Source organism: Aphelocoma coerulescens, chromosome 3, assembly GCF_041296385.1.
Source record: "Aphelocoma coerulescens isolate FSJ_1873_10779 chromosome 3, UR_Acoe_1.0, whole genome shotgun sequence".
Lineage (NCBI taxonomy): Eukaryota > Metazoa > Chordata > Aves > Passeriformes > Corvidae > Aphelocoma > Aphelocoma coerulescens.
The window spans coordinates 32,103,867-32,121,759 of NC_091016.1; the positions used below are offsets into that span (position 1 = coordinate 32,103,867).

Here is a 17,893-nt window from a genome sequence, read left to right on the forward strand (position 1 = left end):
AGATTTAAAAAATCAGTATATCCAAAGAGTTGATACAGATAACTTAAAGTTCTACCATTGCGCAAACCTCAATGGATTCAATAAACTCCAGAAATAAAAAAAAAGAAATAGTACATGACTTTCATAGTATTCAAGGCCAGGCTAGATAGGGCTCTGAGCAACCTGGTGTTGGAGAAGGTGTCCCTGCCCATGGCAGGGGCATTGGAACCAGATGATCTTTAAGGTCCCTTCAACCCAAACAATTCTATGATGCTCTGATAAAAGTCCCGTACAGAAAAACCCACTATGCAACCATGCAGGTGTTTTAATCGTATTATTATTATTCTTTAATACAAAGGCTCTAGATTCTTTCATTTTACAGTATTTTCAGAAAGATGGGTCTAATTCTATAAGATGATGCCATTCCCTGAAAAGTAACTGCCAACTTCTTGTCCCACTGAAGTCAGTAGGAAGCTTAATCTTTAAAATGAATGTTAACTAATGTACAGAGTGATAAAGCCAAATATCTCCCATAAGTCTAATTTCTGTCACACGCAACTGAGTCAATGTGACTCAGCCTGTTCTTTAGATTTCAGACGCAACAGTGCTGCTTGTTTCAAAAACTAAACAAAAATGTTCAAAATCTCAAAACAACGTTCCTTGCATGAGACTTTGCATTCATATGCCAAACAGAACTGTTTGAATTAGTGATCACAAAAAACAAACAAACAAGGAAAAACCAACCCCCCACACACAAACACACTTCTTTGAACCAGCCCACTGCTCTAACACCCATTTAGCTAACTGAAACTACAGAATTTTGTGGATAAAAATTCAGTTTGGAGAAAGTTTGAATATTAAGCATAAAACTTTGTGAAGAGCAAATGACTGCTGACTGATGACACTCAAAACAACATTAAATAAGTGAATTTCCATTTTTATCTTCATGAACTTTTAACCCTGCACCAAAGCATAACAAATTGTCCGTTTCATCTGCCAGTTGTATTTTGTATGCCTTTAAGAACAGATACCCAGAGAGAAGAAATACAGTTTTTCTCTTGCAATGCAAAACACTGGCATATGCTCAGGGAACAAATCTCAGGATAAATCAGTAGGAGTGACAAAGTAACAGTAATAAGTGGGAAGACAGCAGTGAGAAGAAGAGAAGCTACCAGCCAGGCCTCACATGAGAAGATGGGGGATAGAAAGAAATTTTTCTAAGGACCACAGTAGAGCAAGCAGAATTTCTGTGACTTTTGAGTTATAGCAGCAACCAAAACTAGTCACAAGAGGAAGGATCCACCTGCAAGAACATGACAGACCAGCAGAGAATTTTTTTTTTTATTTTATTCTATGAAGTTGGTTGATTCCTTCTATGAAGCACCACCAAAAATATAAATACTCATCATGAACAAAGCAGATTCCAGACAGAAATTGTTCTTTAATGATATGTGCAGCTGGGAACTTCTATGAAAACCTTTATGTTGGACTGTGTAATCCATCTCCTGGTGGAGGCAACAAGTGGAGGCACACTTAAAGTCATGTAGTCCCCTCTATATATAAGCAGCAAATGATAAGGGAGAAGACACTGAATCCTCCTTCCTCCTAATCTGTGCTCAAAAAATGCCAAAGGGAATGCAAAAAGCTCTTCAAATAGAACGGCCAAATAAGAGAAGCAAAATTTTTTGTACCAGTTTGTATCCCAATCTCAAGCTAGACACTGTCAGCATGTAGTTATGAATCCACACAAGACCTCTAGAAAGCAAGGCAGCACCTTCAACGTTTCAGAACACGGCACAGACAAGTTAATGAAAACACAATGTCTCTTTTAATAACTTTCATTGACCTAATCCCTTGTGTTCTGAAAATATGTAACTGTAGGCATGCCAAAGTGAATATGAAGAAGATCAAACTGATAAAACACAAGATAATGAGTCAATTGATGTGCAGATTCATTAATTTGAAAAACAAATAAACCTTAACAGTAATTACGTCTGCTCATGATTAATGGCAGCTGCCCAATGGATTGTTCTTGATACGAACAGCATGTAAGGGTATACACACACTCATTAGAGTACAGATTTTTCCAGTATACAAATGTGAAAAAGATTTCTGGAAACTAATGAGTGCAGAACTGTGACTGAAAGCTCCAGTCATACTATTGCTATTCCACTGTAGTAAAAACAACCGGATTCTCAATCCATGAACATCACACAGGCTTTGAAATCCAGCATCAATCATGTTAACTGATTCTCACAAGATAAAAACAAAAGCTGAAGTCTAACATCTGCTTTCCTTGGCAAACCAATCTGAAAGTTTATGCATTTGGGAGGGTTTTTTAATCATCATAAATAACCCACAACCAGATGAATTAAAGGTGCTGCCTTGTTTTCTGGACAAATCATGATAGGGTCCCTGTAACTTCTTCACTTCAAAGCATTCAAAGGAAGACTTTAAGGAATTAGAGGAATTAAAAGGCCTGTGTGCAGATGCAGTCTGTGATATTGCTGGGATCATGGAGACAAGATACAATAGCTGACATGTTTGGGTAATGCAATGGAGGGATACAGGTTCTTTAGGAAGGACAGGTAGGGAAGATGAGAATATGGGGGTTGACCTCTCTGTGACAGAACGACCATAACGCACAGAACTTTGCCTGGGGATGGACTCTGAGCCATGGGAGCTTATGGGTGAGGACTGAAGTGTGGGTGACACTCAGGGGGTGTCTGCTGTAAGCTGCCAAACCAGACAGAACAAGTGGACAAGGGCTTCTACAGACAGCTGGAAAGAGCCTTGTGTCTCCAGGCCCTGGTCCTCATGCGGGGCTTCAACCACCCTGGCAGCTGCTGGGTGACCCACACAGCACTGTGTAAGCAACCCAGAGGCCTCCTAGAGAGCACCGACAACAGCTCCTCAATAAAAGCAGCAGAGCAAACAACAAAGAGAGGAGGCTCTGCTGCAACTCCATCACAACCAAGGAATGTCTGATTGAGGATGTGAAGGTAAAAGGCAGCCTTGCCTGGTTCATTCTGAATTTCTCAATTTTTCGGGAAAGACAGAATATATACTGCAGAAATTCCAGTCCCAAAGAAAGTCAAAAGCACATTTGATCCTCTGATAAGGAAACCTTAAAATCTTCCCAAATATTTGTAAGTTCCTCATCAACTGCAAAAATCAGAAAAATTCACAAACATAAAGGCTTCCCTAGTCATAAATTTTGATACTCTTCCAGAAGTCCCTACATAAAGCTCCAAATGAGCTCTTCCTTTCAGCTGATCAGCTAAAAAGTGTAGATCTTGAAACAAGCCAGAAATGTTTCATTATTCAAGAAAGCTAGTACAAAATTTCTGCATTTTCTTGTGAATTAGAAACTTGATTTCCTTCCCCCAGCCCATGCCAGTTTGGATTATGAAGCAAAGCAGAATCTATACTCATAAAGAAAACCTTAGGCATAGAAAAGATTTTTCATTGTCTTATTCAAGTCAATGCATTTGCTCATGATGCAGAACTGCTTCTTGAAGAATAGTCATCAGCTCTCCAAGTGTTACAGAACAGCAGCATCCCTCTTAGATAATTCTTGAAAAGAATTATTCTGTAAACCCTGTAAAGCATAACATTATTTTATCCTCATGGACATTCACATTCCTATGTAAATTGAGCCACAGTTAAAACACTGTGGAGAAAAAGACATTTTCACATAATGCAGAGGTCTGAAGTTAAACACATCTCTGCATCCATGGTCAAAAAAACACTTCTTGGCAATCTCAGCATTTTGAAAACCAAGCCATGTCTGGACAAGCACTTCATGCTGAACTGTTTTTGAATGATCTTTCTATAAATTAACACTTGGCTTGCAACAGATGAAGTGATTATGTAACTCTGAAACATAGCTGAAATATACCTTCAAGATTCACTGCATCTGGCACTGCCACCTAATTCTGAATAATTCCAGCCTTCCTTTTTAGAACTTGACAGTATATGAACACTGAAATAAAAAAGTCGGGCAATGAGCTTCTCATGTGACTGAACAAATGAAATTGCTGAATTCCATTTTCGTAAGATATTGGTCTTGTATTGCTGGAAAAATGTATATTTTATTGAGTTTTGTACAAACTTGCTCTTTTTAGTAGGGATTTTTGTTTTGGTTTTATATCAAGAAGGGTGATAAATCCTCCACTGTGTCATGGAAAAGCAGTGCAAACAGTTTTGAACACTTCCAGATCACCATCTCTCTTCAAGTAAGCCTTTTGAGAAAGTGCTTTAACCAACAGTCCCCGTAATATAATTTTCTACAGTTCAATGAGCCTTACCAGCAGATTTGCAAGTCACAATTAACACTGATAAAAAGAAAACTGAAACAAGGCATCCAGCAGCCCCCAAAAAGTCATAACACTTTCCTCTTTGTACAGCTTATAGAAGGTGCAAGCTAACTACAGGTTGAACTACCCAGCACTGGTATTTTAGAGCCACAACAAACACCACTGCCTTGCCTCCATTTTTTGCACATCTTTACCACCCTACAGTATTTCTCCTGAATGCTTTGTTATTTTAAACTAGCAACAGATAGTTGCCATACATGTCAGCCATACACTAACTTAAATTAAGCATTAAATAAAGATTTTGAGCATCCTTGATTCATAAGCAATAACAGCAAAGACAAAGACAAATGTGAGAAACCAAACCACTGAACTGTTATGGTACAACTGACATTTTTTGGAAGAATATCATTCTCTGACTGCACTGGTCTCTCCTTGTGCAGTACAAACTGCAGTAGTAGTTCCTAGTAGTTGCTCAAAACTGATGAAAAATCAGGTTAAAGCCCTGGGAATAACTTCCACCTCACAGATATGGAAAACTCCCTACACCTCTGCGTAAGATTATGTTAGCAATACTGGATTAAAAGCTAGATCATCCTTTGGGCTCTTTCATATTTGCCCTCCATTATTTTTTTTTTTTCCAGGTAACTGAAAAGAAGGCAATAGCTCTATACAGTATTTCCAGTCCATACCCTCATGACTAGAGTTATAATCATTTTAGATTAAGAAAGCATTTCATTCTCGCTGTTGAAATAACCCTCTTTTCCTAACACTTCAGGAGCTGTGAAACCCTTTACAGGTAAAGCTGACATTAATAGCTCTAGAGGGACTTCACTCATTTCCTAGATTTCCTGAAAGTCTTGATTTTAATGGGAAATAATATGCTGGAAAAAACCACAATTAAAACCCAAATCAAAACACACACCCCAGCACACAGCTTACAGTGGGAACATGTACCTAGAAAGTTTGCCAACTAAGACAGACCAACAGAGCTGTTCATGTACAATATGGCTTTGTTGGAAGGTCACTTGTGAAAAACAAGCACTAAAAATCAGTAACTTATTACCATGATAGCTTAAAAATGAAACACAGTGAACTGACTGCCATAAACCAGAGAAATGATACATGGAGAATGAAGAAACTTCTGATAAGTGAGCTGTACTCCAAAATGTTTCCAGAAGCCAACGTATAAAGCTTACCACAACTTGTACAACACACTGACAGGAAGCTGTTGGTGTAGCAGGAAAAGCAAATGAAGTAATAAATAATTATGTGGGTAAGTAGTGAATCTGAAGATATATATACAATGCTACTGGTACATGAAGTTCAGCTTTGTCTTGGATTTGTTCAGTCATTTTGGGCAAGTCGCACAGATCTCTCCGTAAATACATTCAGATAAGGATATTTGCTCTTAAAGCACTTTAATCTCTGGAGATGAAACATTATATTGAAATGCAAATGTTACTACTTACAGCTTACTGCCTACAAATGACAGCTGAAATGTGCATTCCACATTTATCATCTGACAGAATCAACTCAAAAGTAGTCTTCATGTATGTTTTGACAACGTGTGAATGTTAAGCACAACTCATGGCATGTTATCTGGCTGTCAAGTATGACCAAAAAATTTTTAAAAAACCCTACAGTAAAAAAACCAAACAAATAAACAAAAAAACAACCCAACAAAACCCCCACAAAATGAAAACAAAAAAGGCGATGTAAAACAAGCCTCCCAAGCTTACTTGCAGCAGGGTTCCATGAACAGTGTTCTGTCGCATGCAATGAGTGGCAGGGTCTGGGAGCCCCTGCAGCAGGGCCAGCACTGTGTGTGGAACTTCATTGGCCATAACGAAGGGAACAAGGGCCCGGCCCGACATCTCACGGCAGCGGTACACGGGGGAGTGCCCACACCTGCACAAAGGAGAAAGACCTGTTATTTCTCATCCAGCTCCAGTCACTGGGGTGCCTAAAACAAAACAAAGCATAATGCAATGAAAACTGTAACGTATTTCTCACAAATCTTCAGTGAGATTATATACAGTCTTCTCAGTAGTGAAAGAATATTTGCCCAGAAAGGTAAGTCATACTAGAGCTATGCCAGAGGATTTGTTTTCATTCAAAAGTTCTGGTGTTTAGATAAAGAAAAAAGAAACAAAGAGGAAAAAATGCAATTATGCCATGAGACAGGTAAGTATATAGTCCTGTAAATATCTTTCTTGATGTTTATGTTACTAATCATATTCAAATGTATCATGAGTTTGACTTAAACTGTTATCTCCATGTTGTTAATCAGATGTTTCCATGAGAACACAACATGGTGTCCACTGAATTTTGGGCCAAAACTCCCACTGGTTTCTAGAACACATTTAAAGGCAGGAAATAAAAGACATTGGAAAATAACTTTCCATTGTTTATAATTAGTATCTAAAAGAAAAACAGCAGTTATTTTTGAATAAAAAGTAAGATGCAGGACTCCACATAAGGTAAATGCCAAAAAGAATCTTTCACCTTTTAGTGCAATTAAGGTTTTGACAGGCTGTAGATTTATGAAAATACATACAGAATGAGCTATTCAGCTACAGTAACACATTAACCAGTTATATGGTAGCATGTATACTGAATTGACGTGAGTAAGGTCCTTAATCAGCTAAGTAGGTTAGGCTAAGTCTTTCAAAGCCAGTAATTCTTGCAGGTGTGAATTTTGGCAATGCAGGTAACAATTCAGCCACCCAGAAAACTGAGAAACCTACTACAGGGTTTAGACAAAAAAGGCCAAATGTCTTAGGTGATGGAAAATACAGTACAGCTATAGTTGTGATGACCTAAGAGAGACGGCCTTCCCTACTCCAATACTCATCCTTTTCCTGAATTGCTTCCTATGTATTTTCAGCTTACAACATCACATGTAGATGAGATTATCCCCTGCCAAAATGATTTGCTGAAAAACAAACCAAAAAAACCCTGCAGTCTCATGCCTACGTATTTAAAAGTTAAATGAAATTAAAAGGTATTCTAGATTTTCAAGTATCTGTAGCAAATTTAAATCAATATTCAAAGTAGTAGTTTATTTTACTTTAAGTTACTTATAATAAATAATTATTTAAATTTACTTATTTATATTACTTTATTTCACATCAAAGAAATACAGAAGACAGTTTGCATCTTGAACCACCAAGCCAGCTAACAGGGTTTTGAACACTAAGAAACTAAATAGTCCTAACTGCAATAGATATGTTATGCCTTGGCATGCCTGAAAGACACAGGTCTCCTTCAGTGAGAGCTATACTACCCCCTAAACAACAGTTTTGTGGGAATTTTCACCCTTGCAAGTAAGGTTGTATGTTCCATCATGATTTTTACAAAGACCATCTTTACATTTCCTTTTCACAGACTGGCCATCCTTCACTACAGCATGCTAGAGCAGAACAGTCACAATTAGAGACTCTGCCATAGGAAAAGCTTTAATCCCGTATTGACAAGGTGTGAGAAGAAAGTCAGCTCCAAAAAAAAACCCTTTTTTTTTTTTTAAACAAAAACATTTTAATTCTACTTCACAGTAAACTGAAACCGAAGAAGTAATTGTCTGCAACCATTCTTTCAGCTCTGCTGAACCATGTTTTCTTAATTTTGTTTATGACCTTTTACAGATACCAAGGAATCTGACATGTCTTCACAGGAGTGGAAAATGGGTAAAATGCCAGGGTTTCCTCTGACTTGTGCAAGGTACTTTCCAACACTACATGCTTCAAGAGGGGGCTTTCTCCTCAAACACAATGCAATGAATTACTATGTATTTTTAAATAACCTGACTTTAACTTTTCTGTCTTGTAAAAACACCAAAGACTTATAACACATGCACCTACATATATGGAGATACAGTATTTTACATGCCAAATTTTGTTCCACTCTATTATTTTATCAAATTTATTATGAAAATAGAAGTGACTGCTCTATGTATAGAAAGAAGAAAACAGTTTCATGTTACAGGCAAAATTTTCTCAGCTGCCTGAAGTCCTCCCGCAGAGCAACCACACAGGGGCCCCCTCATGGAGAACTCCCCCAGGACGCCGTGGACCCAGCTCTGCAACTTTCTGTGCCTGAGGGAAAAGCAATCCCACAGCCCCTGCCTGCCCAAAGGGCAACCCAGCCAGCAGCCTGCCACTGTCCTACACACCTGCTGTACATTCATGCACACTTCCCACACTCCAGGCTGCCACACAGGGTGCAGGGTGCTCCCAGGGACTGACACCTTAGCGGGAACCCTGAGAACAGCACACCTATGAAATCAGCACTAAGGAACAAAAGTACCACAAAAGTTTAAAAACAATACAGTATCTGCTTTATAGGAACATGTATGGGAACACATGAAAGGTATTTCACATCAACAAACAGCTTCCCAAATCTGAGATGGGTTAACATTCCTACTGTTTCTTCTCATTTATTTAAAATATTTATTTTAAATCTAACACTCAAAGAAAAACAGTTCTTTCCAACCCCCACCGCCCCACAAGAAACAGCACTTGATAATACTTAAAAAAATACTCCTTCTTTCAAATACATATGCCAGATGTCATGCCAAGTCACCACTAGTGACCTACCCCTGAACTTCTGCATACCCTGAAGGCACTTAGGTGTACATCTCTCATGTTTTGAAGGCACTTGGCTTCATTCCTGAATCGTGCAAGAAGTTTGCCAGGAGAATGTCAAAACATACACTAGTTTTTCCATCCTCTAACAGCACCCTAGAACAGAGTTTTGATTTTTACTGGATCCCACTTACATAAAACCTCTCACCTGTAAATAAAACTAAACAGGATCAATTCTCAAAAAGGGATAGAAAGATTGAATGCAAATAAAACAACTGAGCAACAGAAAAATACCATTCTAACCCAATTTTGCAATTTCTTGATCATCGTTATACCAAGTTCCAAACCATACACTTTAGCACTGAGTCTACTACCTAAATGTTTTATCTAGAATTTAGCAACCATTATGGGAAGCAATCTCACAAACTGCATCAAGAAATATTATTGCACAATTACAGCAATTACAGTAACTCAGTTTTGTATCTGCAGCAAAACCCAGCAGCTGAAGAAAGAAGCATTTTAAGGCTGTGGAACTACTCAGGTTACTCCTCCTGCAGTAGTTTACCACACTGCCATCCCTGAGATGAATTTCATTTATGTGATAGCAGTTGCCTTGGTGGGACACTGGCAGAAAAGGACCTCCAAATGTAGTACTTCACCATCCAGACTCTGAGCTTCACCTGGCAACAGCACAACTCAAATCTGCTGCAGGCTCATCTTCTCTGTAGGAAATACAACTAGTGGAATCTTGTATCCATTAGGACAGCATAGATGTGCATACAAACCTGCACTTAAAACTGTTCCATTTCCTTTGATTTGAAAGGTGCTGGAAGGAGGGGGGGGGGCAGAAATGTTTTCAGTATGTGACACTACCTTTACATGCAGTCAGATGTAAGCAGACTTTAAAATCTAGGAATTATCTAAAATGTTGTCATATGTAAAAACATACAATTATGCCAACCTGATTTGATTGTACTTCAAGGCAGCAACAAGAATGAAACTTGCAAAATCCTCATGTGATACACTTCTATTCAATCCTGAGGGCTATTAACAACTGTAGTATTTCACCTTGAACTCAGTACTGTTTATCTAGGTGCATGAGGTATTGGATGTAAACATGTTTACTTGAAACAGTCCACGATCAAGAACAAAAAGTCAATAAATCTGAGAAGGTTTCGCTCTGTGTAACCGTAGATTCAATTCAATCCATTTCCACTGCTCCGTTCCAGCTTCAACACTTAGATCCTGAACCGCCCTCCTAACTGACATGATTTATCACCAACTCTCATAAGGCACAAAGATTCCATACTCCTCTGCACACATCAAAGTATCTAATTTATTACTCTGGCTACAAACAACAGAACACTAGCTGTAAATAATAATATCTTAAACTTCTTCTGGGAAAAAAAAAAAAAGAAAAGAAAAACAAACCTGCAGGTGTTTCCTATGCACTCATTTTCCACCCTGTATTTCTCCCCCCTTCAACAGACTTCATATTACCCAAAATAACACAAATAAGGACTACCTTTTATATGAAGGTCACAGAAACAAATTAGTAGAATTAATTTGAAAAATTACACTTGTTGCTAAAAATATGATCATTATATTAAATAATTCCTACAGTTGTTAGAAGGACTAACAAGGAGAGAAATGTCCAGGCTTTACTGGCTGTTGTCACAGTGATCTGTGCATTACTAACAATGTCATTTCTTATTAGTGATACAGTGAAGGTTCTGCAGAAGGGGCTCTGAGCTTCTAAGTCAAACCAAGTATCCTACCACCATCACAAGGAGCTTGGGGGAAGAGTACACCATGAGGCAGGAAAGGCCTTGCAATTCAAACTAACCACCTCTGCCTGCAGGTTAGAGCACTTTAACAGCCACAAGGGCTTTTAAAAGATGAGAATGATTGAAAAATATAAATAAATAAAAATCACATAGATGGTACTCTTTAAACCCTGGAGCTAGTTATACCACGAGGTCCTAACAAATGCACTGTAAAAAAAATTGTGGTAAGTCTCCTGTCTGATTCTATAGAGACACAGTAGGTAGTATGAGAAGGAGATTTTGTCTTTCCTCCACGATGCAGCTGTACAGTTCAAGTTATGTCATCAGTTCCAAAGCAAGAATTAAAACCAAGAAATAAGAGTAGGAAAAACACCGATGGTGGTCAGAGATCAGAGGGAAAAGTCTTTAGCAACAGATTCAGTTCCTATTACAAGAGTTTGGATATTAAGATTCAAGGGCATTCCTCACGATTATAATACTAGTAAATTTTTCCCCTTCAAATTATCTCCTAAAGGAATACCTTTAGCAACTACAAATGCAGTGTGACAGGTTTCCAAGCTAAGTGAGGTCCAAAAATAGAATTAAAGAAAAAATACACTCATGCTTCCACACAACTTTGACTTCCATACTGTGGATGAATCAGCAGGACAGTGCCTATTCATTACTGAGAGAGTAAGGCTTCCTGGAATATCAAAAATAATTTGCTACACATGTACCTACAGTTTCTTTTGTTCATTTTTTTTTTGCTTGGTTTGTGCTTTTAAGGAAACACAACAATTTTCCATTTTATTTTTCCGTGTTCCTTAGCAATAAAGCTATCCAAAGCATTTAATTTAAAAACTTATTTCTCTGTGGAAACCTGTACTGTAATTGGGCTGAGAATAATCTTTTGTTCTTTAATCTAAGATAAAAAAAAAAAAAAACACCAGAAAAACCTGAGTTTTGATATAGCTCCTCAATATTTACCTGTAAAATAGGAAAATATTACAGAGGTACCAACAGTTTGCTGGAGGTTTTAGATCTACAATCAACACATAACTGTAGCTCAGGAAATGTTTGAGCAAAACCATGGACAGAAACAAGCCAAATTTAATTTCAGGTTATTTATGTAGTACTAAACCTCTAAACTCTTATCTATTTCCTTTAAAGTGATGTTAATGGTTGCCCAAACTTCTAGTCTCTTTATACATTGTGTTAAGTATTTTATTCTTCCAACTTGGGCAATTAAGATAAAACCCCATGTTTTTGTAAGGGCAGTAGTTTCCACACAAGCACTTAATGAACCAGAGTAGCCATAAATACTGCAGAAAGTATGTAGGCAAAGCACACAGGCTTTTATTGGAGAAAGCTGTCCACAAGCTCTGCCAGGAGCTGTTTCTCCATATGTTTCCCAGGGCTTTCTAAGGAAAAATTATAGACATTTCTCTCTTCTTGTCACCAAGGCCCAGGTTAATGTAAACAAGTGGCCAACTGATACCAAGCTGAATCAACATCAGAAACTTGAATTGTTGTGTTTTAGCAAGCCAAAACACCTAGGATTGCTAACATCTGAGTCTATGAAAACTATTACTAATACAGTGTGTAAACTTCAGAGAAACAGAAATATGTTCTTGTCAAACGGAGATTTCCTATAGAACACAATTTAAATGGCATCTGTTCTTGAATTCCCATCAAGAAATCTCAAAGAGTATGTCAAGGTAGGTAGACTCTAGGCTTATGTAACTACTGAAGTTATAGAAGGGTAGAGCCTCCATTGCGGCTCACAGCACTCTAGACAAAAAAAAAAACCAAACCCTGCTCTTATCTCAAGATCATGTAAAAGACAATTTCATTCACAATCTATTTCTACTTTGTTAATTTGGGAGCAGTTACCATGATGTTTCACTACTGCAGAATAACAGAAAGAAAAACACACCACTTACTACCCAGAGCTGGGAAAAAAACAAAACAAAGACTACTTTCTGTCTTAGCAATTCTATCATGATTTTGAACTCTATGAAAGGGAAGCTGAATGAAAAAATCAATTCCCAGCACCTTGTGATGATTTTCAAAGCTTCAGATGATTGTAAGCAAAACTGCAACATGAACAATTTTAAAAACATATCCTCAGACCCATGAAAACACCCAAAGGATCTGGGTTCTCAAAGATGCTCCCCTTCCAGCCATACCACCAGAAAGTATCTAGCTCATTGCTAAAAAGCCTTCCCAGTTACTGACTCTTCCCAAACTCAGACTGTTCTTTTTAAAGAATATTGGCTTTTAAAAATATCATTATACTTGGTTTCCCTTATCAGCCTCTGGATAGTTAATGTATTATTTCTCTCTGTTTTCATGTTCCTTCCTGCAAATACTTTTCCAGAATAAGCTAATTATTTTTTGGATACTTATCTTGACCAGCAGAGTACTCACTGGTTAATTTTAAGTACATAAATGAACAATAAAATTACTTCACCAATCATATATTGACAGTTCAGCACCCCATCATGTTTTTTACTCAATCATGTTTTAAGCAAGTATACATCAAGTTCAACATACATCAAATTTTAACCCAGGATCCCAGCCACTAGTCCTCTTCAGGATTTTGCAACACTGGAAAAAGACAGGTACTCTCAGTGCTCATGAATGCCTCTCTGCCAGATGTCACCCTTTATTTGCCGTGAATCTGAAAGCTCCCTGAAGTTTGTGAATATTTCCTAAACTGCTTCAGACAATAATCTGCCAATGATTGATGAACACAGTGAACACTGGAATAAGAAATTAATTACGAATACCTAAGGGTTGTGGTATTTCCCATCAGCACCACTTGGATACCACACATCTGTCCACAGCTTCAGAGAAAAGACAGGAATACAGTAAAGAATGTACAAGATGAATAAAGAGCTTTAGTAGATCAGAGGGTCTTGAGCAGCCTACTGCCAATCAAGCCCTTCTCATTCTTCTCTAGCACTACAATTTGAACTTAATCAAATTGGAAAAAATTACAGCCTGTTTACAATTTGTTATTTAAAAATGCTAAAAGGAAGAAAAAGACTGAAACCCTTCTTATTAATAAATATTTATAATGAACCATAAATATTTTTACAGATCAGTATCAATCACTATGCAATCAGGATTGCACAGAAAGGAATCTAAGTAGAAATGGAAGACTTCCAAGACAGTCCCAGTTCATTAGAGATAAGCTCAGTGGGGAAGCGAATCCCTGTCCTTCCCTCCTCCCCCAGCTATGCAAAATTTCCACTTCAGATATTAAGCAAGAGATTTACTACAAGAAAAATCTAAAAAACAGCGTATGCTTTAAGGGTGCACATTGCTCCTTTTTTCCAAAGGTCTACGCCATCCCGTGCTTTGGGAACCTTGCCCATAATAAAAAGGATATCTGTCTTCATCTCACAATGACTGCTCAGCCCCAGGAGCTTCCCCAACAAGGACATTGGGCATTCCAATGAGTCAGAGCCTGCTCCCAGTCTCACGGGGATTCCAAATAATGCAGTATTTGCAGACAGTTATAATGCTGAGCAGTTATACTGAACAAATATTAGTAACTAAAAAAAACCCAAAGCAAATTAAAAAACCAGAGACCAAAGACTGAGAAGATGTGCAGTTGATAAGGGAACACAGGGAGATGTTTTCATAAACAACTGTAATCCAAAGCAGCTATTTTAATACAACAAGGCTGCAACAAACACATGTAGTTCTTTTAATCTGAAAAGGCATTCCCACAAAAGTTCTTTCCTTATCAGACCCCTGATAAGATTCCCAGTCTTACAGAAATGACAGTTGAAACCAGGGAAGTTTTAGTATTAATTCTCCTAGTGCTGCCACGTTACACTAAAACCCAGGGAAAAGAGGAGAAAGGCAGAGGAAACACTTTAGCACAACCAGTCAGTTACCTTGTTTGGCCACTTACCAAAAGATACCAGTGCTCAGCCTACAGAAAATCAGATGGCTGCTTTCAAGGCTGATACAGGATGATATACTAAACCCACACATATAACTGCACATGTGTGAAACAAAACAAACACCAGCTAATCTGTATTTAAACAGCTTATATAAACAACAATTTTAGCTTATAAAATATATATATACATGAATTATTTCCACCAAGCTCTTCTCAAACAAAATGAGGATATCTTGTTACTAGAACTTCAGGACTTGGTCGTCTCTTGTGCTGTTTATTAAATCTAAAATTTAAGACTTTGAGATAAGTCTTACAGACACTTTTGATTCTGCATTTGAATTTTGTTTCTTTATTATCCATCTTACCCTAGACCCATTCCCATGAAGCCCCCACAGACTTTGTCATAAGGCTACAGTGGAACAGAACCAGCCACCAGAACAGACTGGATATAATTTAGCGTAATTAAACACAACACAGAGCAACCAAACTTACAGGCACAAGTCAACAAAGATAACTTTTTCAAATGAGCAACCTACATGCAAGTAACATTACTGACTGGTGAAAATTTAAATTCACACAACGTTCTGCAGTATTAATACTACTACATCTGAGTCTTTTTCCTTAAGAAGTGAGCTGTCTCATGTTTGTGAAATGGTAAGACAACTGAAACTCACAGAGAGCCTCAGGTCAGCTGCTCTGCTTGCCAGGAAGTTAAAATAAACCCGGATCAATCACTATTTCCAAAACTCATAGATGATAAGAATTTTCTCTTTCTCTAAACACTCTATTAGGAATAGCTTACAGGTTTTTAAAATTTTTTAATGAAAAAGTGACAATGCTCCATCTCACAGAACATTTTTTCTCACCACACAGGGTTTTGTTTTCCTTGCATCTTAGTGTCTGTCATTAACCAACAGTCACACTGATTATCCTTGTATATTAGTAATGAGCTCTTGAGTGCAAAACCAAAACCCTCAGTCCAGGGTGGGGGATGGAGAAGGGTAGAAGGGCAAAGAGGACAGCTGTAAAGTGCTTCCCACTGCCACCTACCCTGGGTCCCTGATTGGAAACAGCACCATGGGACTTCAGAATTTGGCTCTTCCATTTTGCACGAAGATGCAAGTTACAAAATTCTGCCCAAGAAAACAGTGCCTCTTTCACACCTGTGTTAATTTCACAGAAAGATGTTCACATTTCTTGCAACATAATACACCTAGAAGCAGCACTGCTTAGAAATCTGCCTATTTGCTGAAGTTTTAAAAGGGAAATTTCATGAAGAATTAAGTTCTGTCAAGGGGAAGCCAAGGCTCATACATCCAACAAGGTTTTAAAACCTTATATTGTTTGACATTTTAATTTTTAAAAAAAACTTTCTAAAATATTAAGGAGTCACACTCTTAAATAGAGCTAGACTCCAAGTAGTGAAAAAGTATCCAAGTTAATAAAGCAATACCCATTTTACTCCTTCAGAGCATTCAGCCCAGAACATTTAACACTAAACAAACATTCTGTCAATGCCATGGTACAAAAAGACATAAGGTAACTCAATTCTAGATCATTCTGAAGAGATTACAGGTCTTTGAAAAAGGGAGAGGGAGGCAAAAGGGAGGTTATGTTTTTGTTTCATACTTAAAACATTACCTCCTGATTAGCTCCCTTGTTAATCAAAAACATGCTGTACATTCTTTCATCTTAGAAAGTAACCATTAAAACAGACCTACCTAGCTCTTTAAAAAAAATAGAAAGTGAGGTAATAAGTTGTTTTATTTGGAACACTTTGATTCACATCTGCAGGGGGGAAAATAGCTTAATAGAACTGCAGATAGGTAATCAAATGTCCTAGTTCAACAGGGAGTAACAACTATGTGCTCAGAGATTGAGATTTGTCCTTGCAGCATTTAATCCTGCTCATATTGTGCAATTCATCTCGGCACGGTCAGAGCAACCACAGCTCTACTCCCACTAGATGGAAAATTCCACTCGAGCTTAAGTGAAGCTCTTCAAAAGCCCAACTTGGATTCTTTCTGCTCAACCCAGCTTTGTACACAGAACTGCTCATTTGCTTGCAAACACAATGCTCTGCTCATCTTCTCAGTGCAACAAACGAACGCCACTTCACTGCGGGCTCAGCCCTGCAAGACCAGTCATGGGTCACAGTCACCCTTCCTCTCTGCTGCCTGCATGGCTGTATCCTTCCTGGACACTGGTACCCATGTCAAACAAAAACCTCATGGCAAAAAGTATGGCAGGGCAATTACATGTTCTAACTGCACTGGACTACCATGTGATTATACATGTATGCAGGTGCTATAGAATACAACACTGCACTGAGCAATTCAAAGAAACAGTTTATATATACAATTTAATGACTTGGTGCACAGGGCCTTTAGCACCAGACCTTCTCTTTGATCCTCTCAAAGTGGTTACTTCACAACAAGCTTCATTACCACCTCCTAAAGAACAACCAAATGAAGAGGCAACAATTTTATTTTTGTCCATTTGTTATTGTAGAATGAAAAATAGGAAAGGAAATAGAAGGGAAAATAGCAACGTATTTGTTTTACCAAGATAAATTATCCCTGTATATTCTGACAAATGCAGTCAGAATGAACAGAAAATAGTCATGGCATTCAAAGAACAAGGATGTAAGAACTGTAGACAGAAGTACAGCCAGGAACAACACACTGAGCTATATCATAAATACATTTACCCCTGCAGAATCCTTGGTATTGTCCCCTGGCAACCATAAAAATTCAAATACTTTGCTAAGTAACCAGACAGAAAATGCATGTCTTTACACCCACATACACTTTTTTGTCATAAATATGTAGTAATTTTATGCTAGTTTTATACCTGCACCCACAGCACTTACTGCCAAAATCAATGGAAAGGAAATGCAGAAAACATCATCTTTATCTGCTGCATCATTCCACTTTAGGAACACATGTAAAGGAAAGTAGGTCCAACAGTACAGGTCTCATATCTTCCAGGTTCTTGAAAGATTTTATTGGGGTTCTCTCCCCACATCTTCTGAATGAATTAAGTAACCTCAAGATAATAAGCTAATTAAGTGTGAAAAGTTATTTTGCTGGTGTATGTACTTTGCAAAAAGTAGTGGTCATAATAGAAACAAGGACAAAACTGAGAGGCTGCAACCAAAAGCTTATAAAAAGTTAATCTATTAGTGATAACCAAAATGAAACACTATACTAAAAAAAACCCAAAAAAACCCAAGCATTCTCCAGTGCATCGATAAAGGCATCGAAACAGAGCAGATTCATGATGTAACAAATAGTTTTAAACATTTACCCAAAAGAATTTAAGATT

At 37.8% G+C, this 17,893-nt stretch overlaps 1 protein-coding gene across 12 annotated transcripts in view; it reads right to left on the bottom strand.

Moving 5' to 3' along the window:
* Window positions 1-17,893, bottom strand: part of THADA (THADA armadillo repeat containing) — a 162,745-nt gene that overhangs the window by 83,488 nt on the left and 61,364 nt on the right. For 8 of the 12 annotated variants that reach the window (XM_069009708.1, XM_069009707.1, XM_069009705.1 and 5 more), the window contains exon 29: window positions 6,038-6,206. In XM_069009708.1, the coding sequence (XP_068865809.1) occupies window positions 6,038-6,206 (169 nt within the window). The other 4 variants (XM_069009714.1, XM_069009712.1, XM_069009715.1 and 1 more) reach the window with 4 other exon arrangements.